Source organism: Octodon degus, unplaced genomic scaffold, assembly GCF_000260255.1.
Source record: "Octodon degus isolate 3935 unplaced genomic scaffold, OctDeg1.0 scaffold00002, whole genome shotgun sequence".
Classification (NCBI taxonomy): domain Eukaryota; kingdom Metazoa; phylum Chordata; class Mammalia; order Rodentia; family Octodontidae; genus Octodon; species Octodon degus.
This window is the reverse complement of record NW_004524578.1, coordinates 2784833-2810615: the sequence shown is the minus strand read 5'-3', so window position 1 is coordinate 2810615 and position 25783 is coordinate 2784833. Positions and strand designations below refer to the sequence as shown.

General features: G+C 49.2%; 1 protein-coding gene and 1 pseudogene across 2 annotated transcripts in view; both read right to left on the bottom strand.

The window, feature by feature from the left end:
- Apba2 (amyloid beta precursor protein binding family A member 2) overlaps window positions 1–25783 on the bottom strand; it is a 232344-nt gene that overhangs the window by 45675 nt on the left and 160886 nt on the right. For both annotated transcript variants that reach the window (XM_004623237.3, XM_023709820.1), the window contains one exon: window positions 12024–13017. In XM_004623237.3, coding sequence (XP_004623294.1) covers window positions 12024–12977 — 954 coding nt within the window. In that variant the 5' untranslated portion in view covers window positions 12978–13017. The remainder of the gene's footprint in view (window positions 1–12023; window positions 13018–25783) is intronic.
- Window positions 2707–3447, bottom strand: LOC105741519 (annotated as a pseudogene).

The window sequence follows — 25783 nt, the reverse complement described above, 5'->3', positions numbered from 1 at the left end:
GAACACTTGCTTGCCATCTGAAAAAGGGATGAAACAGGTGCCCAAGTCAAATGGAAAATAAATGCCCAGCACTAGCTCAATACTAGACTTCCATTTCCAGGGGGCATTTTCTGTATTTACCTTCTACTGGTTTAGGCAGGCTGCCACGCCTCAGAACTGCTATAGCAGATATGTTTTCTTATGATAGGAAAACAGCCCTCAGCTACAGTCAACACAATTAGTGCTAAATAACACAGGAGTTTAGATTCCAAGGAACTGCCTAAAGGTGCAGACACTAAATATCCTATCACTGAGACTCTGAGAAACAAATTTTGCCAGAAAATATATGTGGATGAACCAGTTAGGTGCCACAATGCCTCTCTAGTCAATTGTTATGAATATATAAAGTAGAATATCTTCTTTCCTCAAACTTGGGAGACAATGGAGAAAACAGGAGGAGTAGCTGTTGCCTAATGGTAGATTTAGTAACTCAGAGTGTCCTCGGTTAACAATGGCTGGACTTTTGCTGCTTTTACCTTATGGTGGTGCAAAAGTCAGACACATTCGTAGAAACTGTGCTTTGAATTTGGATCCTTTGCTGGGGTGCAGGCCACGTGGTCCAATCACTTCCTGGGACGCTGGACGGGGCAGTCAACAATCAGCTACTAGAAGGTATACGCCAGGACGGTGTAGACCATGTTGCTCAGCTGCAGTGTCTGGCATTTTAGGGGTAAGCAGTGCTTTTATTTTTTTTCTTGGCAGAACCAGGGATTGAACTCAGGCCCTTGCGCTTGCCAGGCAAGCACTTATTCTACTGAGCCATCTCCCCAGCCCTGCAGTGCATTTTTGATTTACAGTGTTTTCAGTTTATGACCTGCAGGTTCATTAGGACATAGCCCTGCCATAATTCAAAGCACATCTGTATATGTTTATATTGATGATGCTGACAAGGTATGAGTACCCTATAAGATTTCTACAAAGAGCCCCAACAGGTGAGCCATGCCCCGCGCAGACTGAGACCTAGAAGCAGTGAAAGGAAGCTTCCTCTCTCCTCCTCAACAGGACACAGATACGCTACTCATGGCTCATTGTAGCTCTAAATACTTAAGGGAAACTTCCCAGAGGCACAGGCCCGCTGCCTTGGGAAGGCAGACATTGGTGGCCGGAGGCCTGAGTGGATGTGGTTAGCTCCTCCCTCCTGCAGCACTGCCAAGGTACGCTGGAGTGGCCCAGAATGGTTTTGTGTGTGATACTGGTCCCACTTATTCAGACGGCCCAATTTAGTTTTAGATGACCCAAATAGGCTCAAGTCAGTCCAAAGACCAAAAATCTTTTATGCATTTATTTTATGGTACTAAACAAACAGAACCTAAAGTCTGTCATCTCAACCATTCTGAAGTGAACAGCTGAGTGGCATTAAGGATTTCACCCTGTCATGTGACCATCACCCGCATTCATTTCCAGAACTCCTTTCACTCTGCAAAACTGAAGCTATCTTCCCGGGAAACACGAACATCCTACACCTTTCCTCCCCAGCCCCAGCAACGGTCATTCTGCTTCCCATATCTGTGAATCTGACAACTCCAGGCTCAGCTGAGTGGATTCATCTTTATTTGTCCTTCTCTGTCTGACCTACGCCATTCAGCATATTCTTCAAGGTTCATGCCTTTTGTAGCAAGTGTCAGAATTCCTTTCTCTTCAAAGGCTAAATATTTCACTGCATAAAATACCTTTTCTCATATACTACATCACCCACCATGACAGTGGTACAGAGGGATAAGGAATCTTTGTACAAATCTCTGAAAAAATAAATAAATAAAATAACTGCCAGTTCATGAGCTGTGCAGATGAGCCAAACTGCCCACACTTTAGGTGACAGAATCCTTCCAGTTGATTCTGTTTCATTCCTCTTGGAGTTTGAGAAGTCCAAATGGAGAGTTAACACTAAATATTAATGGTCTATTATACAAGGCAAGCCCTGGGATTTCTCCTTACGTTTCCTGCATTTTGTAAACACAATGATGTAGCAAGAAGAACAGGAGCTGCCCTAGCTCTTGTTTCTGGAGTGCATTTTGAGGACTTGTGAATGGCCAGAAAATCTCTCTTCTCTTGAAGATTAAGACGGACAATTCTGGAAGTGGTAAGCATGGTGTCTTTTCCACACTTGAGGCCTAATGAGTGAATGAAGGAAGGAACAGATAAAGGCATCAGGAAACAAAACACAGAAACGAAGGGCTTCTACTTTCAAGCGCTAGAAAAGAAAGAAGGGAATCCAGCCCAAGGAATCCAGACGCGAGGCTCCCAGAAGACATGGTCTAGATGGAGGGTCCCAGTCCAGGCCCCTATGGAGGATGCTGGGTGACCAAGTCTACACAAGCATGCACACTGCTCAAACTCAGCAGACTTCACTCAGCATGGACAAAAACAGATGTTTCCTAGCTGGTTTCAAAGGCTGCTTTGAGGAGAAGCAGGAGCCCCAAGGGCTAGAAGGAAATGGCAGGTTGGGGAGGAGCTGCATTAGAAATCTGAGTGGGCAGACAGGCACAATCCGAGGTCGCGTGCAGTTGTGCAGACCGCAGCAGAGGGCTGAGCCAGGGGAGAGAAGGGTGAATGGGTAAGGCCGCTCCAAATGGCAACTTCTGTACAGGAGAGTTCTTGTTTCTCCAAGAAGGAGCAGTACTTTCTATTTGTCCACATCTCTCGCAGGTATATTTTCTGGGTGCCCCGTTAGAGCTCACCATGATTAACTGCCAGAACTGTCTGACTATTCATCTTCACAAAATTTCCACGGGAAAGCTGGGCAGGATCAGCCCCACAATGTGGGTCCCTTATGATGGGTGTGAACTACCAGTCCTCCTATCACACAGGCCTTTGGCTCACCTAATTCCTGCAGGATGTTAGCGGAGTCTGACGTAAGACAGACCAGGTCTTCTTTTTTTCTGAGTTCACTATAGTGCTATGGTTTGATGTGGATATCCTTCCAGCTGACCCATCCTTTGTCACTGTCATCCCTGTTCTTTTTCAACTGGCCTCCATGGCTTGTCGAGTAAAACCGCATAGGTTGGTGTGCTCTTAGCTTCTCTGCATAACATCACTGAATCTGCTTATGAAGTTTCTTAACATCCCTTAAGGCCATCAGATCCTCAAAACTACAGTCAATGATAAGGCGGACTGTACCATGGACAACTGGTCTTCGAGCACAGTTCCCATAGTTTCCACCTGAGTTTGACTCCAATTGACACTGTCGATCTAATTTCTTTCTCCTGTGTTTTTCCTTCTGCTTTTGTTTGTGGAGTTCTTGTTGTTCTTTCCATTGTTGCTGCTTCATTAGCTTCTTGTTTGGCATTTAGATACTGGCTCAGCCCCTTCATTTACTCTTGGCTTCTGACCCTCCTCTTGGTCTTCACTTAAGTCTTGTTCTCTTTCAGCACCACAAGTCTCAATAAAATGTGGTGCTTTTGATGACATTATTTGATGTCTCTGAAAGATAGTCCAAGAGTGGATGGGAAATGTGACAAGCTCAAAAGGCCTTTCTGAAGTGATGTTCATCTTGCTCATGAGCCTTCCTGGGAAACTTCAACTCCCAGAGGCAGAGGCGGACGCTCTGCTTTCGAGGTTTGGGCGATGGCCAGTAAATGTTTCTTAAAGGCAGCAGGACAGAGGCAGACCTCAACTGCACACTAGCTGCTGGAACAAGAGGCGCAGTACGTGAGCTCCCGCAGTCCTGGTTCTGAACATCCTTAAGCTTCAACCACTCAGGCTTTGGCTTCTGCAGAAAGACCCGTTTCTCTTCTGTGAAGGAAGATGGTGGAAGCAGCTGACGAACCTGGATTCAGCAGGCTGTGGAAGCCACTCTCTTCTCCAGCGGGCACCATTCCACCTCCCATGATGGCTCTTCTCAACGAGTCTGAGTTGGACAGTTTTCCTGCACCATCCACGACACAGGCTGACACGGGGCCAGCGGTTATTCTTGGTGAGCCCCTATTACTCGAGCACTATGTCTTTTTTAGTAGCTGATTAGCATTGGCTCTGACCTGAATGCCGTGGGGTGAAAGCTCCGTGACTGCCATGCCACGCTGTCACATCTTGGGCACACACACCACGTGTGACATTCTGTATTTCTGCATCCTGTGTTCAGCCATGTGGGCTTTCTTCCCGAACAGACGATGTTTCTAAAAATTCTTGCATGGAGCCCTGTACTTCCTAGAAAATGTCACTGACTAACTGATTTTGTCAGCTTCTGGTACATGTGATGTACTGTGTGAGGTGCCACAGAGAAGCAATAATGGGAGGCCCGGGTTTAGCAAGGGCCAAGAGAGCAGACACTGCTCACAAGGCAGCCAACGACCTGCCTTGGCTCCTGTCCCTACCTCCTGTACTTCCCAGGATCTGCCCTAGACATAGACCACCAACAGATTGGCACTTTGAGTCACACACACACACACACACAGTGTAATCATCCTCTGCCTCTTGGTACCTGCTCAGGCCCTGTCCTCGGAGCTCTCCCCCCACAGCCACCCAGCTCCCTGTTCCATGCCCAGTGCTGACTCTGCCCTCCTGCTCCACCAGGCCTGCTCAAGCTGCCACGGGGAGGCAGAGCCCCCAGCCAATGAGTGCTGTCTTCCAAGCAAGGTCTCTGGGTCTGTCCACCTGCCCTGCTGCATCTAGCCTTCCTGACGTCACTGTCCCCCAGCTGCTATGCCCCAGCTCTCACTAGCTGCCACCCACACCCATGGTGGCCCTCCTCTTACCGCCACCCTCGGCCCAGGCCCGTCTTCCCTGTCCTCTGCCAGGACTCACAGCCCTAGCACAGCCCGAGCCCCACACTGCTCCACGTTCAGTCTCACTGGTCATCTTTCCAAAGCCCCTCTTGAAGTCCCAGAGCTTCTTTGACTCTCACCTGCACCAGAACCGGCCCGGAGCATGGGGTTGGAGGGCACCTGCCCCGAGTGCCACCTGAGAGGGGAGGTGAAGGGCACAGATTTTTTTCTAGTCTGGCTCCCCCATAATGAGTTCTGAAGTTCAGGATTTGCCATATTTGCCTGTCACTCACAGTGCCTGGCATGTCACAGTGCTGCTGTGTGTGTCTAGAGAGGAGGGAATTCAGGACCAGGAGGAGCCGGGGTAGGGTGGGGTCGGCTTGGAAGGAGAGTGGGCTTTATGAGAAGAAACCAGGAGAAGTGCCCAAGCTTCAGAGCCCAAACTTAATCTGTGGGCAGGGAAGTGTGAGAGAAGTGGCCAGCTGCACCCCTCCTAGACTCCAAGAGTGGGGGAGGTCCTTCCTCTACCCGAATCACACCCTGTGACTACCCAGAAGCCCTATCTTCAGCATCACCCATACACTCTTTCTCCGGCTCCATCCTTCCCGTGGACCATGTCTGAACACAGGGCCTCCTCTGGGCACCAACAGCTCTCCTAACAGCCACCTCCGTCTGTACACCAGCAGCCCCTCGGCATTCTTATGGGAAAAAGGCCCCAGCCAGCCCACAGCACTTCTCCCAGCCCTCCTCGAAACCAAGGACTAACACTTGCTTTGCATACCACCCCGTGGGGCACTTGTGTGAGGTACCTGCTGCCAGCATTCCTAACATGATTTCGCTAACTCCTTTGAAAAGCAAGCCTTGGTCAAACGCCAAGTCACAACACCTCTACAATGGACAGGGATGGACATTCATGTGTTTGACATGACCTTGGGGCACGTTTTGTGTGTGTGTTTTTCAGTAAGGGTCTACAGGGTCTCACTACCCAGATCCAACTCGTAGTGATTCTCCTGTGTTCAGCCTCCCAAAGAGCTGGGATGACAGGCTCACACCACCATGCCCAGTCTCAATCATCATCTCAGCACACCCCTGAGGGCGGAGCCAGCACGGCAGGCCAGGGATCAAATCCCAGCTGCTGTGTCTGCCTAAGCAGGTGCTTTAATCCGCTGAGCTATTTGGCCAACCCTGGGGCACGGTTTTGCACTTCGCTTTTAACTGCTGTATTAAGTTGGCTGTTATGTATTGATTTTCAGATTTTTCTATTACCGGAGGGATTTTTCTAGAAAGTATTGCCTATGATGATGATAAGCAGGAATCATGAAGAACCTAAATCATCAAAATGTGTATTTGTTTTGCAGACCCAAGGTGTGGGGCTGCTTGTACATAGCATTCCCTTAGCTCCTGGGTAAATCAAATGTTCAACCGAATGATCACTGAAGTCGCTGAGTGGGAAAGCCTGCAACCCTAAAAGTCTCCAAGGTCTAAAGGAATAAGTCTGTCAGGGAAGGATTTCAGGCCCAGCACCAATTACTTCTTGTATCCTGTCCTATGATAGACTGCTCCAGGTAACAGGTGAAGGAAACGGGATCTCCAAAGCCATCAGCCGAGCCCTTGCCAAGCCCAGATGCTCAGCAGATCACCCCAAGGATCCCAAACAATGTGCCGTCCCAGGCCCGCGGACCCACAGAGCCAGGATCTTTGGCTGCAGCACAGGCCAACAGCCTCTGTGGAGAGCACAGATCACTCGCGCTTTTCCAAGAAGGTGCAGTGATGAATTCTCAGGTCCATAAGATGCCTCCCCGGGCCCCTGAGACCCACGGCAGGAAGTAAGTCTTGTTGAGGTCCTTCCTCCACTCACACCTCACTGCACAAGGCAGGAGACCCCCAGGGCAGGTAATAAAATGCCAGTTCTATCAGGACACTTAATATCAGCCTGGGTGGACTCAACTCATGTACTCTTTAATTACTGCATGTAGAAAAGACCAAAGGTCATGTCAGGACAGCTCAGTAAGATGAAGGAAAATGTCAAATGAATCATCTCAACTTGACTTGTTTGCCCTTTGCCCGGAGCTCTCAGGAAGTCAGAATGTGTCAGCACCTGAGACAGGGACAAATTTATAGACTCCAGCCTCTGAGTCCAGTGGTCACCTTACCCTTGCCATGACCTGTTTGCTAGGATCAGCAGAGTTGGCCAGGCCTTTCAGTACCAAGGAAGAGGATAAGAAGGTAGAAGCAGCCATCCCTGTGTAAGAGGAACACTATGGAACTCATGAACTTATCATGGGTTGGTGAACTCGTGACGCACTGCACAGAACCTGAAATTACCATTCCTATCAAAGGTTGTGCGTCGGACTGGTGACAGGCGTTTGTGGGTAATCTAGTCTTCGCAGCCACCTAAAGCTGTGAAAGGGTAAGCTCTGTATCCCATCTGAGGCTCACTTGCTTCCCATTTATATCATCCTTGGTCCTGTCTCTTTAGGTTGTTGCAGGTGTCTCAGGGGTGAGCCCTGAAGCCCCTTGAATGGAGCTGTCATCACCACCAACACTGCTGACAGCTCTGCTGTCACCCAGAGACCATGTACAGTTTTTCTTTTAAAAGGAAGCATTAAATTTGCAGAAGCAAAGGATTCCAGTGATGGCACAAGACCACCTTCCTACCACCGCCATTGTGGGCTGGTGTTGGGTCATCCTGACACGGCACCGTATAAAGAGAGGCCTTGGAGGCCACGTATCCTGGCACTCATGCCCCAGGACGCGAGATTTGGGTTGGGGTTTGTTAAGGTTTGTGATTAGTTGTCCCTGCAAAGCCTCCTGCATTCATGGGGTAGCTGCTAGTGTGTGATTAATTCATGATCCAATGCTGGGATTAGGGGTGTGAGTGCTACACCTGCCCTGGGGCGGGTAATCTGCATTACGATGTGAGGAGGAAAGAGGTGCTTGCTAGAAGCCCAGCTGCTGCCCTCCCTTTGCTCTTTTCTGTTTTCCTGCCACCATCAATGGTTACTCTCTGCCATGTGCCACTCTGCCTTGGAGCCAACTGAGTATGGGCTGAAATCTCCACTAACTATGAGCTAAATAAACCTTTCCTTTCTTAATTCTGGATGTCAGGTACTTTGTCTCAGCAATGAGAGAACAGTAACTAGGACAGGGTTTTCCCCTGAAATCCTGCATGGAGAGAAAACGGCTTGATGCACAGGGTACATGCAAATCTGCCCGGGCACATGCCTGCTGCATCACATCTGGACTTCATGCAGCTCAGCTGCAAGCAATGAGTGAAACTCTAAGAAGAGGAAGGCTCTTAGGCAGCAATTTCTCAAACTCATTAACCAACCCATATACGTAAGCCACTGTATCTGAGGGTCCTATAGTTCAGAATTTGACCCAACTGTGGATGGAAAATTTTCAAGAAAAAATTGCATCTCTTTTGAATATGTACTCACCTTTTCTATTGTTGCTATTCTACCAATCATTACAGTATAATAACAAGTTATACAACATTTATATCATATTAGGCATTATAAATCATCTAGAGTTGATTTAAAGTATCTAAGTAGATATGTGTGGGTTGTATGCAAACACTACATGTAAGACCTATGGAAGGGACTGCAGCACCCACATGCTTTGAGATCTACGGCAGTTACTAGAACCAACCTCCCTCTACTACTTGAGAATGTCTCACAGTCAATTTACATTCATGGTAATTCTGTCCTGCAAAGCCTGACTTAGTAAATATGGAATAGCTCTTCCTAAAGGAAACACAAAGCCCTATCCAGTCCACCAACTGACCCAGAACCTTGTTTTATACATGCTTATATGTAAGAACACCTAACTGAATGTCTATTTCCTAAAAATAAGTGTATACGACATTTACAATAAAACAACCACTGAGAAGAGTTTAGCATTTCCCGGATCCCAATGTACCATGAAATCATAAAATGACTGGGCTTCTAACCTATCCACTATTTTTTTTAATCAGTCTGTAAGTTTAGCAATATTTCAGTGTTTTCTGTAACTTCATCACACATTCTAGATGTCACTTGAGCCCTTTCCAGAGTGGCCATACATGATGAGCAAGTTTTCCTTTTTTTTTTTTTTTTTTTTAATGTCTCACTACACAGGTTGGACTTACAGTGATTCTCCTGTTTTCAGCCTCCTAAGCACTGGGATTACAGGCATGTACCACCACACCCAGTCTCATCACCCTTTCAGTGCGCCCCAGGGGCAGGGGTGGGGCCAGCACAGCACACACGGGATCAAACCCCAGTCCCTGCATCTGCCCAAGCAGGCACTTTAGTCCACTGAGCTATCTGGCTGGCCCTGAGCTAGTTTTCCTTTGTCTGGTTGCACTGGACAGCTGCCCCACAAGCCCTAAACTTACAGCTGTTAGTGCTGCACATCATGCGTGAGCGCGGATTATCTAAGCCAAGTACTTTCCCCTACGTGGCACAGCACTCGTGCCCTTAAGAATGCTGGCTAGCACGGCAGCATACACTGCGGGGTCATTCTATCACTAAAACTTTAAAACCTATCAACAAAAAGCACAAAAACTGAGGCATTAGATGGAGCATGAAATGTTTCCAGCATGGGAGCTGAGAAACGAAAGGAAAGCCTTGCTCAGCCGCAGCTGCAAAAAAGGAAGCTGACCGCACTTGGCTGCAAAACTGTCATGAGTATTGACTTTAGGGCTGCAGATAAATCTGAGCAAGCACATGAACTCACAACTGTAGAATGCCTGGGGCCAACCAGAAGCTCAGCGGACTGGGGTTCAGTCCCCCATGTGCCCTGTCGGCGCCACCCCCAGGGGTGCGATGAGATGGCAACTAAGGCTGGGTGTGGCAAGCCCAGCACTTGGGAGGATCACTGTAACAGGAAGATCACTGTAAGTCTCATCTGTGTAGTGAGACCTTAGAGACCCTGTACTAAATTAAACTTCATTTGCTTCAGATACACTCCCACATGTATCCTGAAAGCAGCTGTAAATACTAGTTTTGTATACCTATGTGTTGACCATGAGTTGTCTCAGGAGGTCAGGTGTGGGCTGCTCCACTTGGAGCATTGGGGAGATGCTCAAAGTGTGTCAGAGTTCGGCTTTTCATATTAGATATGCTCAACCTATTCTGTCAACTATACCCAATCTTTCAAGCTTTAAGGTGAAGAGAGGGGTGCGGGCACAACGCAGCTGTCCTGCGTCGAGCTCTTCTCCGGCATCACTCCTCCACCCCGAATGCGACACCTTACCAGGATGCACAATAAGATAAAGAAGCTCTGGGGTGGGCCCCCCAGTGATGGCCACATTTTAAAAAGTGACCATCTAAAATAGGTAAGCAGCCAATACTACGCATCTCTCCCTTTAGATTGCTTTTGGCTGCATAACCCTAGCACTACACTAACCGGACAGAAAGCTCTGGGAACACGGAGGCAGGCTCGTGCCTCGGTGGCACTGACCTTCATGGGCTCCTGGCACAGCCCAGCCACGTCCAGTGCAGGAAGGGATGCATCTGGGGACAGCAGGATCTGATTTCAGGCAACCAAATTACTCGAGGCATGCCCTTCACATGGAACCTTGCTTTCAGGACCATTTCTACCACCAGCGGCTCTTCTTAGTCCAATTCTAGAGTTCCCCACGTGAAACGGCCTACTCGTGTCTACAGGACGTGAGGCCTCTGTCCTGTGTGAGAGGCCTACAGAGTCCTCAGCAGGGGTACACAGGGCCCATTCATCAGGCCCTACTCAACCCTGACTTTGGAGCTGGGAGGCCATCCCCAGAGGGAACTAGCTTGTGAATGAATAAATGAATATCTCAATGAATGAATGAAGGAATCATGAATGAATGAATGAATGAATGAATGAATGAAACCACACAACCATTCTCCAGCTTAAGTGAGCTTTTCTACAATGCAGGTTACAAGAACTTGCTTCCAGGACACACATTCTGCTTTTCCATTTGATGCCCCTTCTCGGAAGAACAGGCTTCCTCCTGGTCCCACAGTGGCCAGGGGTCTCCTCCACCCGCACCTCCCCTTATGAATGAGAAGCACTCTCCACTCATTCATTCACTGATACCAAAGCCCTTCAAGCCGGAGGTCTGTGGTATTCTGCTCATGTTAGCATCTGGTTAGCAAAAAGCCCCAGAAGAAAAAAGTCAGTTCTTACTCCCATGATATCCAAAGATAATTTTCTCTTAAAGGATCTTTGACACGGATGCCATTTGCTACCACAGAATGCAGTGTGTCACAGGCTCTGTGAGGCCCACGTCCTTGTGGTGCTATCATCGTTGTTGGGGACCAGTCCAGGCACTGCCAAAGACTGAGGAAAGACGACAGCCCGTTGGCCTAAAGCCCAGGCTGCAGGCCAACAACCTGCCCTTTCTTTATACCCCACAATGGCCCCTGAATGCAGAACTGCTGTGACAGGGACACCCCCAAAGTAAAGTCAATTTCTACTTAGACTCTGGAAAGAACTTAAGGTGCCAAAATCACAACAGCCAGAAATCTAACATCGAGTCAAAATAATTTATAGTCCAAATACAAACCTTTGCTACGAATTATGGTCATTGTATATGTTATCTACTATGTGTACTCAAACTCCTCAACTTTCTTAGAAAAAATAAGGCCTTTCAAGCAATGCACAGCCTTTTACATGCTTACTTTGCTTTAATTCAAAGAAAATATAATTATTTTTATAACCACGTTCCACATCAACATTCATCCTTTTCAAGACTCCATTAAGCTTTCACATAATTATTTTTAAAACACAGTTGCTATTCATAGCTAACTGCTCGTCAGGGCAAGGCCCGGAGCTTTGAAAGGCAGGGCACCCAGGAGCAAGGACCATGATGAAACTCACCTAGGCACCCATCCCGGCCCTTGCCAGGGCCGTGCAGAACCACCACCAGCTTGCACACTCGCCAAAGCCATGCTGGCCACACGAGCCCCTGGCGGGGCGAGGGGCATCACTCTGATGCTCTCCTGCCGCGAGCACACCCAGAGCAGTGGGCTGGAGCCCGAATCCTCTGCTGAGGGGTGGCAGGAGCTGCCACCCAGCCTCCCCAGGGGCCTTTCCTGGTGTCCCTGCCTGGGTGAGCTTAGGAGCGACCAGAACGTCCAGAAACGTGTGTGTGACTGGGCCAACGAAGAGCCACGCGTGCACTTTAACTGGACAGCACCAGGTCCTCCCCCGCTGTCAGTGTGTCACCCTGCCTCGGTGGCAGCCCCGGCAGGACCACAGGAGCTTTCACAGCTGAGGGCCCCTCTGCCCCCTTCCCCGGCCACGGCCACCACCTACCTGCTCCTGGGCCCACTTTGGCCTCTCCTCCGGGGTCCTGATCTTGGTTTTGAAGCCTCTCTGGGCATCTGCAGGGTGCTTGGCCTCGGGAGGGAGGTCCAGTGACTTGGGCCTGGCCTCGTGCCGGCTGGGCCCATGGCTGGCCTCGCCAGGCACGCAGGCCTCTGAGGAGTCTGCGGGCCCCAGTTCGGGCATGTGCTCAGGGCTGGCCTCGCTGACACTGGTGATACTGGTCATGCTCAAGCTCATCTTGATCTCGGCCACGATCTGGTCGATATCCTCCTCCGGGTCCTCCAGGTCCCCGTCCCCACGCCTCGGGCGGTAGGGGGAAGCACTGCCTGTGTTCCCATTGGCCTCTGAGGGGTAGTAGTCCTGGTAGCCCTCTTTGCCAGGACAGTAGTGGCTGCCTTCGTCCTGGTCCTGGACCTCTAGGACAGAAGGCTCATCCTCTGGGATGGGCAGGTGGCCGTCTGGGTAGTCTGGGCTGTCTTCAACCCCGTGGCCAAGGGCGTGCGGGCTCGCCGAGTCTGTCCACTCCTCCACGGCCTCTTGGCACTCATCAGTGTCCACCGGGTGCGTGCCGTGGGCCATGTCCTCCTCCCCGCTGCAGTCCATGCCCTCCAGGTAGCTGTCATCCTCAGGGCAGTAGCGGATGTAGTAGGTGACACCCTCCTCCTCTTCGGGAAGGCCCTCGTCATAATCCTCTTCCTCAGAGGTGTTGTTCACATAGTCAGAGCTGGAGTCCCCGTCAGGGCTGTGGTTGTGGCACTGCTGCCGCTCTGGCGTGGGGCTGTCGGGCCTCAGGGCGGCCAGCTCCAGGCCCGTGGGCACGTAGGCCTCCAAGGGCAGCTCTGCCTCCTTGTTCTCGGGCTCCTGGCCACGGGGCAGGGGGCCTGGCCGGGTCCTGTGGTCAAGCATGCTGGTGGCAGTGCTCTGGCGGTTCCGGTGGGCCATGGCAGCCGCTCAGGGGGCCATCACCGCCGGGAGGCGGCCACTGTGGGGAAAAACATTAAGAAGAACAGAGTCAGAACCCGGCCATCACGGCTAAGCAGGGACGTGCACAGCCTGCTCTGTGGCCGCCACACGCCTGGCCGCCAGGCTTGCTCAGAGCTGTGTGAACACACATCTCTTAAAAGACAGGGACGCTCCCACCCAGCAGGCTCATGGGCCGGGAACAAGGGGCATGGGCAGAGCTCTGGGGAGTGGGCGTGGGGGAAGCACCCACAGTCAGAGGGTACCCACTGGGCCCTCAGAACTCATGAGGCATCAGAGACTAGCACAATGCTCACTCCACTCGAGGTACCCAGGGGCAAGACAAAGCATCATGCGATCCAGTTAGCGGCTCTCCAAAGACAAAAGAACAGCCATTCCTCTGGAAGGACATGGAGAGGAGGAGTAGGAGACTTGTCAAGTTTTTCCAGGATAAGCCTGGGCTCCGTGACAAGGTACACGTGTACTGCAACATCACGCTGCGCCCTAGAACTGCTACAACAGTTACACATCAATTAGAAGTAAAACAGAATTTTAAAAAATGACTGAAGTACACTTGGGAAGATGGCTCGGTGGGGCTCCATGAAGACATGAAGGCTGGCATCTTCCTATATTTTTAAGTACTGTTCCAGCTTTTGCGAACTATGTGAATATACTATGTTTAGTATATAACAAATTTTAAATGCAACTATTAAGACAGGAGCTATACACATGCACCCTCCTTGCTGGCCCTCCCAGCACCCCTCCCCTGCAGCTTTGTCCCTGCTTTGCTGTCCCTGCCCCACTCCAAGCAGGACACCATTCACAAAGGGCCGAGATGCGCAGGTGCCACCTTGGCTACGGAAGCCCAGCACAGGTGGCTAGCACTGGGGAGGACAGCGCCAGGCAGCCACAGGGAGAAGAGCATCCAGGACGCACTGTGGCTGGCGCCTGTGGTCCCACGCATGTGGCCCGCAAGCCCCAGGGGGAAGGGCCTGGATCTGGCCATGAGAACTCTGTGCTACAACCTCTGAGCCAAGCAGAATCACAGAGCACAACAGATAGGATTTGTTTTCCCCTGCACCAAGGACCGAGCCGGGGTGCTCTGATGAATTGCCAGCCCCAGCTCTTTTTGTACTTTTCTATTTAGAAATAGATTCTTGCCAAATTATCTTGCCAGGGGCCAGCCAAATAGCTCAGCAGATTAAAGTGCCTGCAAGCAGGTGCATGGGCCAGGGGTTCGATCCCCGGGCCTGCCGTGCTGGCCCCGCCCCAGGGCACGCTGAGACAGCAATTGAGACTGCGCATGGTGGTGCACGCCTGTAATCTCTGCTCTTGAGAGGCTGTAAACAGGCAGATCACTACAAGTCCGATCTAGTAGTGAGACCCTGAACACCCTGCAGACCCTTCCCTAAAATAAAAAAAAAATTTTAAAAACAAAACAAATTACCTTGCCTGATCTCAAACTTGTAATCCTGCTGCCTCAGCCTCCCAAGTAGCTGGGACTATAGACATGTACCACCATACCCAGCATGGAGAAGATTTAGGGGGTAGAAGTTATAGGAGGGGAGACTGGTTAAGGAAAACTCTGATTTTCTAGAACAAGGTAAGAGCTAGGATCAGGAAACAGTAAAGGAGAGCTGTTAAAGTTTTTGGCTAAGGTTCTGTTTTTAATGATGAGCTACTACCCAGGAGTTTGCTTTATTCTTTAAACTGTACTTTTTTTCACATTATGCATGCCTTTTTGTTTGTGTCATAATTGCTTACTTCTTAAAAATGAATTCCAGAGCTGAAGAGACAGTTTAGCAGGATAAGCATCTGCCTGGCAAGCACAAGTCCTGAATTTGATCCCTGGTACATGCCCTGCTGGCCCTGGAACCAGGTATGGGGGCTCACACCAGTAATCCCAGCACTGGGGAGGCTGAGACAGGAGAATCGCTGGAAGTCTGAACCACATAGCAAGACCCTGTATCAAACAAACAAATAAAAAGTATATTCCAGTAGTCGAGTAAAGAAATGAGAACTTGGTCATGATGAAGCAGACAGGAATGCCAGTTACTCTGGAGGCTGAGCCAGGACAATGGAAAGTTTCAGGCCAGCCTGAGAACCTTAGCAAGAACCGAGCCCAAGAATTGAAACATAAAGGACCGGGGTCAGAGCTCAGCATGAGGTGCTGGGTTCATTTGCCAGTATTGTAAAGAAAAAGGAAAAAGGAAAAGAAAAAAAGGGAACTTATGTATTTAAAAATGGTAATTTTTTGTCTATTTTACCACAATGAAAAAAAGTTTTTAAAAAAGAAATGAGATCTTAAATTAAAATAGTGGAGATGAGGGAGGAAGGCCCAGTAGGTACTTAGGCGGGCGAAAGCACAGGACCCGAGGCTAGACACAGGCAGAGCGTGGCACAGGGAGAGCCATCCGTGGCATGGGACAGTCCCTGCCCAGGCTCTGAGCACACGCCCTCCACACCCTCTCTCCTAACCCACTCCTCGGAGCACACGAGCCTCAGGCCCTGCACACCCCACACCTCCCGCAGCGCTCAGGCAGCAGCCCAGCTTGCAGCAGTGTCCAGGTCACCTCTCTCTGGGAGGTGGCCGGGCCAGACGGGCGCAGTCACAGCACCCAAATACTTCCGGAAGAATGGAGAAAGGGCTAATTATCTCATCCAGTGCAGACACCCCGAGGGTGAGCCCAGTCACTGGTGGAGCCACACGCTTCCGACATGTGAATTCATCCCAGAAATTCTCCAGGACAGGACCGGCCTTTCTTCCTGAATCTACAAGGGGCTCACTACTCTCGAATGCTGCTAGTTCTCAACACCTCCCCAGAATGTCCCAGACTTAAAAACATCCCACACCAGGAAAATCGGTGGTGAGCAGGACACTGTATGGCCTGAACAGCCCCTGGAGTCACTCCCTTCCGCACCCTGAAGCTGGCAGAAAAATTCCAAAGACTTGTTGCTAGGAAGAACCCTGAGATCAACATGGCCCGCCCACTGTAACCAGATGGCATGTGGAGAACGATGAGCTGCCTTAAAGACAGGACAACACCACGCAGCAGGTCGCTGAGGCCCCAGAGAATGGCCAGCTGGCCACGGCCAGCCGCAGGCATGCTATGAAGAACTCAGCAACCACAACCCTTCCTCACACAGGCCTGGAAACAGCATTCCCCAGAATGGTTTCGCATTAGCATGTGCTGCAGGCAGCGCTAATCCATATCACAGATGGCCACACCCTGACTGCTGAGGTGGGGACAAAGGCACCAGCAGTGACTGGCAGGTGAGCTCACCGCTCTGCTACTTGGGGAGCGTGACAACCTCCACAGCATTCTGTATCTCCCTCGGCTTACCACCGGGCCAGGCACGCCGCAGATACACAGAGCCACCATAGGCTGCATCCTTGACTCAACTAAATGCAGATCAAAGGCATTTTTTAAACATTTCATCCCTACTGAACATGCACTGATCATTTAATCTCCTAGAAATTCAGTATAACAACCATTTATATGGCATTTGCACTGTATGAATGTAGATTGGGTCAACTATTCCCTGGGGTATAGAGGGCTGATCCTGGGGAGGCTCTTCCACATGTGAGGGTGCAGAAAACCCACCCTAGCACAGCTCCTTGTCCCGATGGCGTAAAGGGAAATGAAGGAGAGACAGGCTTCCGCTCTGCACAGGAGCTCCAGGCTGCACCCTAAGCGTGGATGCCGTCTCCTGGCTTCCAGCACACACTCTAGCTTCTGTCACGGGCCCTTGAGCCTTCTCGTGCAGACTTCAGCTCCTGCCACGGGCCCTTTGGTCCTACACTCTGGCCATCGTTTTTGGGCGTAGACCCTTCGGCCTTCCAGCACAGACCCATGGCCTCCGCATATGGATTTGTACAGGCGCCACAGTGAACTCCAGACCTTGGGCCGAAACCAGTCTCTAGTCTGCAGACGCCCTCTGCACGCTTCCTCGTCTGTCTCTGTGACTTAGAATTTCTTGTACATCTTGTATATCTTGGGTTATATCTGTTTCTCGAGGAAAACCCTGACTGATGAATTAGATGCTACAAGTCATCTAGAGTGACTCAAAGAACACAAGAAGATGTGCACAGATTCTGTGCAGATACTGTGCCACTTTGTATGACAGCCATGAGCATCCTTGGAAGTCTCAGTGTCTCACCACCTTTGCTTCAAATTCTGTGTCATTTTGAAGACCAAATCTGTATGTATACATTCTTAGACATGTAAGTACTTAACCCCCCTACACAAAACATCCTTTAGGCAAATACAAGATTTAAGGACTAAAACTGTTAGAATAACATAGAATGGCCCTCTACCCCATAAGTACATTATCTAAGTTTTAACCGCTACTATGGTTTAGGTGGTGTTCCCCAGTGGCTCGAGTCTTAAAGCTTTGGTCTCCATTGGGGTGTTACTTTGAGGCAACTGGAACTGGGGCTACCAGGAGGTCCTTCATCCATCAGAGGGGCACACTTAAGGGGACATGGGGACCCAAGCCCCTTCCTCCTCCTCCTCATTCTCTACCCCCACCCCCATTTCATGTCCTGGCCATCCCTTGTTCTACCACAAGCTCACCACCCTCACACGCTACCTTGATACAGGCTCACGGGGTCAACTGTCATGGACTGGAATCTCTAAAACCCTAAGTCAAAAGAGCTGTCTTCTCTTTACAAGCTGATTATCTGGGTACCTGCAAGGGTGATGCGCAGCTCACACAGTCGCTGAGGTAGCACCACAGGAGAGTGAGGGAAGAACCAGTTGATTGCCTACCGCTGCTTCCTGTTCCTGCTTCAAGTCTTCAAACAATGTCAGGAGAATTTATTCAAGATACACACCACTACTGGCAACCGTGGACTTGAGCTGTAATTACTCAATTCATTGCTCATTACCGCGCCACATACTTTGTGTATTTTTTCCTCTTGAAAGATTTATTACACTCTCATTTTATGTTACTAGAACAACTGCTAAGGTCATTTCGCAGATAATCCTTTTACGTCTAGAAAGTGGTTCTGCTCACACAGAACATTTTTTGGATGACACCCTTGCTTGCTGTCACTGCTCCACACGACTCCAGCTACCCCTTTCAGCTTATAGATGTGCAGTTTAATACTAATCTGATTTCTTTTACCTTGGAACAAAAATTCAGTCCTTCTCTGGAGCGTTATACAATTTTCTCTCCATTGCTAGAGTTCAGAAATTCTAGCAGGCTATGTCTGGACGACAGACTCCACAAGGATTCACTTGAGGGCCTTTTTCATACAAGCTCACCTCTTCATTGGCTATAGGACACCTCCTGTTATCTCATTTTATTTCCTCTCCGCTCCCCTCCCCGCTCCTCTCCTCTTCTCTCCTCTCCTTTCCCCCTCCCCTCCCTTCCCTCCCCTCCCCTCCTTTCCACTCCCCTCCCTTCCTCTCCACTCCCCTCCCTTCCTCTCTTCTTCTCTCTTCTCCTCTCCCCTCCCTGCCCTCTCTTTTCTTCTTTCTAATGTATCCCTCCCACAGCCTTTGCCTCCATTTAGACCATTTCTCGGCTCTGTCCTTCAGTTCACTTACATTCATGCCAATCCTCTCATCCTTTTTCCTGTGGGATACAAATTAGTTCCCCCACTTGACCTCCCAGAACACCAGTCCAGTCTCCAGTGAGACAGCCTGAGACCCAGCTTTGCTCCTCCCACTGGCAAAGGGCCCCTGTGACCCAGGGCGGCCTTCTGGCGAGTGGTGGACAGAAGGGCAGCACTGTGGACAGCGGGGCATGACTGTGGTGCTCTGGCAGGTTGGCTATCGGGGTCTTCATGGCTGAGACACAAAGAGGTGGCACCTCTATTTTTTAGGTATGGACAGAAATGAATGGTCCTAAGCCAGACCTGCTTCCTTCAGGGGAAAACGTCTCTACTCTGTCAGTTTTCTATCATTGTGACAAAACATCTGAAATAATCACTTACAAGGATCAAAAGTTTATCTTGGCTCGCTTTTCCAGTGGTTTCAGCTCCTCGGTTCCTAAGGCGGTTACATCCTGATGAACCGCATGTAGTAGTGCAGCCCCACCTACCTTACACACGCTTGGAACACTCCGGCCTACAGTTGGGCAAATCACCTACAACGAAGTTTGAAAAAAGGGCTCCCTCTCACACATAGCTTATTGAATACTGTCCTGACTGTCAAAACCAGAATGGCTGCATGGGTTTGCTTTGCTGTCAGGGAAGTAAAACATTCCAAAGTTTGGAATGGGCTGTCTGTACTGAACTCTTACATGAATGCGATGTGTTTCTGGACTTGCTGGGTGCTTCCTGCCTCTGCTACCTGCCCAACAGCAGCACCGCGGCACTTCACTTGCTGTGACTTTGTTCTTTAACGTTACAGAAGGCAGGTTCACCCTCGGCCTCTGTTGTGGCTCTCCTCCAGCATTCTCGCCTTTGTCCTCACAAATGAACTAAAAAGCTGCTGGGCCTAACTGTCCGGCCATTTAATTTCCACTCAATTTAATTTAATTTCCAGTTTTGCTTGAGATGGTCTTACAGACTATTTTAGGAAAAATTTTTCATCCTGACAGTGTTGGTTGGGTCTTTTCATCCAAATTCATCTGCCAAATCTTGCTGCACTTACTTGAGCCTATAATGTCTCTCAACAGATCTGTTGTTTTCTTCGTAACTGTAGACATAACTAAGTGTATTCTTAAATACACTATGTTTGTGAGTCTTGCAAATGCAGTTTCACTTCCTTTATATTCTACCTGGTTATTGTTGGTATATGGCAAAACTACACTGATCTTGTAAAACACATCTTATTGGCCTACTTTTAATTCTGAATAGTTATTGATAAATGTGTTCCCAGGTAAATGACACCTGCCTCAAGTCACGACCATCATGTGTCTCCTCCCAGCACGTGGCCAGCCTGTCTGACCACTCTCCCTTGCACTTCCTGGGAAGAATCTGGGGCTAAGAAACATCCTTGCTTTCATTCCTAATTATAAGGAAAATGCTTTCACTTTGCTAGGGCTGGGTTAGTGTGAGATAAGTGAACTACTAAAGACACCAGGAACCAAAATAAGTCATATATTAATTTCAATGCTTTAAAAAATGAAAAAAATTAAAAATTGACAAACAAAATATCTCAATGTTACAGGTGTGTGTGTGTGTGTGTGTGTGTGTGTGTGTGTTGCCCTAGGCTGCAATATGGCTCAGTTGGATTCTGGCAATGATCCTGGATTTTTGAAAATATCTTCATCCTTAAATACAATGCCAGCATCTGGCTAAAGAGGACTCCTCCCTAGAGTTGGACATCACGCACCTTCCAACCTGGTTCTCTTTTTCATGGATTCAAGGGAAAAGGAACCACCGCGGCTGCTCAGGAAGGAGCCGCACCTCAAAGGCTCTGCCGCATCACACTTAATCCACAGGGCACTTTCAGTATAGGAGGAAAAACCCTCCTGTTGGAAGACAAGAAGATCCCTGTTTAATTCGGGCCTCCACCTACTGTGAAGCTGTGGGCAAAATATTTAGCGGAAGACGACCTTGCCCCCTTGGGAACTGCAAAAGGCACACCTGCCTGCAGGTCCTGCGGTAGGCTGAATAGGTGAGTGTATCAGGCCATTTTCCACTACTATAGCAAAACACCTGAGGCTGGATGGTTTTACGAGGAAAAGAGGTTTATTTGGCTCAGGGTCCTGGAGGACCAAGGGCATGGTGCTGGTGTCATCTTTACCCTTAACAGGAGGGCGTTTCCTTTTAGACTAAAGGGCCTGGGGAGTTAAGTGTAATTTGGCAGAGCCTTTGAAGATGCTGCTTCTTCCCGAGCAGCTGCTGTGGTCCTTTTTCCTCTGTATCTATGGAAAAGAGAGTCAGGTAAGATAGTCCATGACAGCCACCAAACTCTAGAGGAGAAATCTCTTTAGCCACATGGCACTATTGTGTTTAAAGATGAAAATGTTTAAAACAACAGGTGCCAGTAAAACCTTCAAATGGATGGCTGGAATATGCATGAGAAGAGGGATCATGTCACCTGACAGGGGGCCAGGAGCAATTCAGGGGCTGCGCTTGCTCGTCTATCTCGAAAGCCAGCTCAGAGTCCTCCAAGAACTACCGAACTCTCTTCTGGGGTAAAAGTCCAGGACCTAAGAACTGACTATCCACTAAGCCCTGTCTTGAAAAAGTTGCATCACCTCTCCACACTGCCACACAGTGCCACGTTTCCTTTGGGGGACAAACAGCACTCATGGCATCACAGACTCTAGACTGCATACGAGCAGCCCGCCAGTTCACAGCAGGCCCGAACTCCAGGAGCATTAGATACAAGGAGCTGAGGAAGGATTAAATGAAACGTCCAGGGAGAGGATGCCTGAGTAGGAGTCTGAGCTGGTTCTGCCCACACAGGTGGGTGGGAGTGGCTGTGGTCGGACGGCCTGGGTATGTAAGTACTGTACCTCTCTACACGAGGACATGAGTGTATCTTGGTGACACTGCAGAAAGGGGAAAGGCTCTGGTGCAAAGCCAAGCATTTCTTCCTCTAAAAGTGTTCTTCTAACTTTAATGGGCTCTACTGGTTGCTTTTCTGTTGCTGGGCAGACTGCCTGACACCACAACTTCAAGGAGGAAGGCTCCCAGTTTGAAAGGTTCAGTCCATGGTCATCTCATCTGGCTTCCAGGCAGAGACATCACGCAGGAAGGAGTAGCACAGGCAAGTCGCACACTTCTCTGCAACCAGCAAACAGAGTATTGTGCAAAGCACCAGAGCTGGAGACAGTTCTTAAGCTCACACCCCTACGACCCACCCAGACTTATCCAGGAGGGTGCTTCACAATATGCTAGGCATCTCCTAGTCCTGTAGAGTTGACAAGCAAGATTAGGCACAATATGTCTATCTGGGGAGCGTGCTGGTCTCAGGCCCATGACCCTGGGCAGGTGGGCCAAAGACTAGACCTGGAGTAGCAGCTGTCTCACCACACAGTGCTCTCCACCACACTACGACACAGCCCAAAGGACCTCACTAGACGCTGGCACTGCGCTCTTAGGACTTCCCAGTATTCAGAACCATGAGCCAAATAATTTTTTACCTTTCCTCAATTAACCAGGCTGTGACATCAACAGAAAAGAGATTAAGGCAGTATCCCAATTAAAGTCAATCAACATATATTCCGTACTAACACACTACCATTTGCACGGAACCCACTTGCGGCCTAGGGGTAAAGGATGTCAATTTCAGCACCTCCCTTGAACACAAACTTTTTCTCAGGGCCCTTTAATGCCTGAAAGGGGATCATCTGACAAGGGCACCAAACCCCATCTGCCTGGGCAGCTGGCCTCTGTGAATTCACAGCCAGGGTCTGGAGAGAGGATTTCAATCACGTCAACTGCGGTGCTCTTCTGGGATGTGACTGCTGGGAGAAGACAGCCGCCCTGTGGGAGGGTGTGAAGAGCTTCCCGCCCCACCTCAGGAGTCAGAGGAGATGTGACTAATCCAGCCTATCTTTCGTCAGGCTGATGCGCCGAGATTTCTGTGCCGGGGAGGTAACGGCTTCTGAGGACACACGGCTTCCTGGAGCTGAGCGCTGTGATCTGTTTCACTGTGTGCTGAATAGGAAATACAGGGAATAACTGACACTTGCTCACAGTGGCCCCACCAAAGAGATGCCACGGCTTGAGGCCCATTTCTTCCCGGTCTTGTTTCTATGGATCTCTGCTGCCGTCAAGACGACTGCAAACACAACTCTGTGTTCCCTTCAACCACAACAGGATAAGCAGCAGAAACACTCCATAAACATCGTTTTGATGAGTTCATCAGATTTCCTGTCTGCTAATCTAACTGCTCTAGAATAGATATTTGTGTCTGGCCTTCCCCAAATTTCTCTATTAAAATTCTAACCCTCAAACGATAGTATTTGGAGGTGGGGACTTTTGAGAGGAGATGAGCTCACGAGGGTGGAGCTCCCATGAGTGGGATGAATGGCCTTGTAAGGGGGGCTAAGGAGAGCGCCTTGCCCCTTCCACCATGGAAGGACGCAAAATTAAGGCACTCTCTACGACCCAGCAGTAGGCCCTTCCCACACACTGCATATGGCAGCAGGTCCATCCTAGACTTCTCAGTCTCCAAGACCATGAGAAACAAACGTGGCTATCTGGGCCACCTTGTCTGTAGTTACAGCAGCCTCTAGAGAATAAGATACCTCGCCTACTGAATATACATAATGCCGCAGCATTTCTCTAAAGAGAAACTAAGCTCCCCTCCTGTTCCAGGATCTTTATCAGGGTGCTTTAAACCTTCCTCTGCTGTGTCTGATGCCAACACAAGGCCCAGCGCTTCAGCCGAGCCCAGGTGGGGTAAGAGCAGGAGAGAGTTAACGGTCCGTCCAGGGGCAGCGGGGGCTTTGCACTGCAGAGCATCATGTAGGCCTGCTGCTTCTGATTAATCCTATTAAAGATAAATCCTTCATGACATACCATCTGGAAAGCAATTCAAATGTACAGGAGAAGCATGATTACCTGCTGCATGTCCAAGAAAATGAGGTCCTGCGTCCAGACTCGATTAATTCTATAACAGCACATAAATCAATAGAAAATGCAGCCACTAATGCTGCACTCCCCACCCGGCTCCTGGAACATCCTAATGAGATGTGGGAATAAAGGCTCGTCATCAAGAGAGCCCCAGTGTCCTCAGTCTAAACCCTTTTTTTTTTGCATGGGAAAATAGCATTGGCTGGCACTGAGAAGAGATTGTAATGCGGCAGACCATGATGGAAAATAGCTGTTCAGCGGCCACCGCATGGGCTGGGCGCAATCTCACCACTCAATGCAAGACGGGCTCTGCCAAATCGCTGCCAACATAGGTCTTATTTCTCTGTGTAAGCTTATACATTATATGGATAAGATTCTTTTGTTCCTTACAAACATAATTTACTTGCTTTGACTACACAGAATTTGAATTGAAGCGATTTGGAACACACCTGTGTAGTCGGTTCAAACATCTCAGACAGAAGTCACTGGGTAAGTACTTCACTTCAGGTTCACAGGCAAATACAGGCTCTGAAGAGAGGTTAATAAATTCATCTTCCTCAAACCAAGCTGACGTCGAAACTGTCCAGCAAAACCCTATAAGTTGGCTGAGGGCCACAGGGAATGCGCTTTACATTTAATATGGCAGTGAAATGGGCAGCAACGTGGAACACACACTAACCCCTGGATAACAGGATGCTAGCTAAATCAGTGTTGGCCTGTGCACAAGAGAATGAAGTAGCAACTGAAACATTTACGGAGAATGTGCTGCTATCACTTACTTACAATGAGCTGCGCAGAAGCACGTTCAGTGGCAGCCAGGATTGCCTCAGAGCCACGGGACAGTGGTACTGACACTCCACCTTTCTTCATTCCTTGACTTGGTACTTCCACAGATAGAAGATGTTTAAAAAGACGAGTGCTTCTGCAGCTTCCCGGGCCCTGGCGGCTATATCTGTCAGGTGACATTTCTGCAGCAGGAAGCACATGGGTCTCAGCAGCCTCAGGAAGAGGCCTGGGTAGGGTGAGACTCCCCTGTTCCTTCTGGGATTGCACGATGCTAGGACATCTGCCCCTACCTCCTTATTTCAGAGCACAAGGGCGGAAGGACCAGGCCTTTAAAGCCAACTGAAAGCAGCTCTCAGCCTTCCCCATCAATGGCTTGCCTTGGAAGAGCTCACATGGCCAATATTCCACCACGCTAGCTACACCTGAAACAGTGCTGGTGGCATCACGGAGCACAAGGGCGCGCTCACTGCGTCCTGGTGGCTATACCGCTTTGTGTCTTTTTTTTTTTTTTTGGCAGGGGGGTGGTACCAGGGATCGAACTTAGGACCTCGTGCTTGCCAGACAAGCACTTATTCCACCGAGCCATCTCCCTGGCCTCTGTGTCATTTTTTAACATTTGCTGTATGGATTATAATCCGCATATCTACCTTTTTATGTTCTACTTTGAGGAAAATTTTACTACTTCAAGTAAAGCACAGAAACCTTACAACCAAAGGAAGTCCTTTCGCCTGCACTGTTTATCCTATAATTGTTGCATATATTGCATATATTGTATCTGTCTGCTTTAGTATTCACACACAAGCCAGTCTATCATTTTTGTTTGAAATACTCATGTATTTTAAAGAACCGAGAGGTGAAAATATAGTGTACTGTATTTACTCTGAGGATTTCCCACGGGTCTGCTTTTCCGTCATTCTGAAGGCTCCAGTGGCTTTGGTATCGTTTCCCTTTGGCTTGAAGAATAGTAATGCACCATATGAGAACATTTTGATTAACAAAAGAGCATTTATGAGATAGATTGTCCCACCTGCTGATGTCTCGTCATCTTACTTTGTGTTTGCGGGTCCCACTACAACAAAATGCCCTTGAGAAACCTTGCTCAGAATCTATCCCTGACATTAGGGTTTCCCCGACTGTACTTCTGGTAGGTACGTGTTTCAAATAGGGCTACTGGAACTCAATTCATTTAGTTTACCTTTATCTGAGAAGCTCTTTGTTTCACGTTTATTCCTACAGGATTTACTAACTAAATACAGAATTCCACATTGACAGTTTGGGTTTTATTCTAATATCAAAGACATTATTCCATTGTCTTGAAGCCCCCATAGTTTGTGAAGAGAAATCCAATCATCTGAGCCACAGTTTTCTATGTGCCGTGTATCACTTAAGAAAGCCCGATGTCGGGATGGGGAGATGGCTCGGCAGTCTAAGCACTGCCTGGCAAGTGCAAGGACCCGGTATGATCCCTGGTACTGCACGCTGTTTCAGCCCCGAAACCAGGCGTGGTGGCACA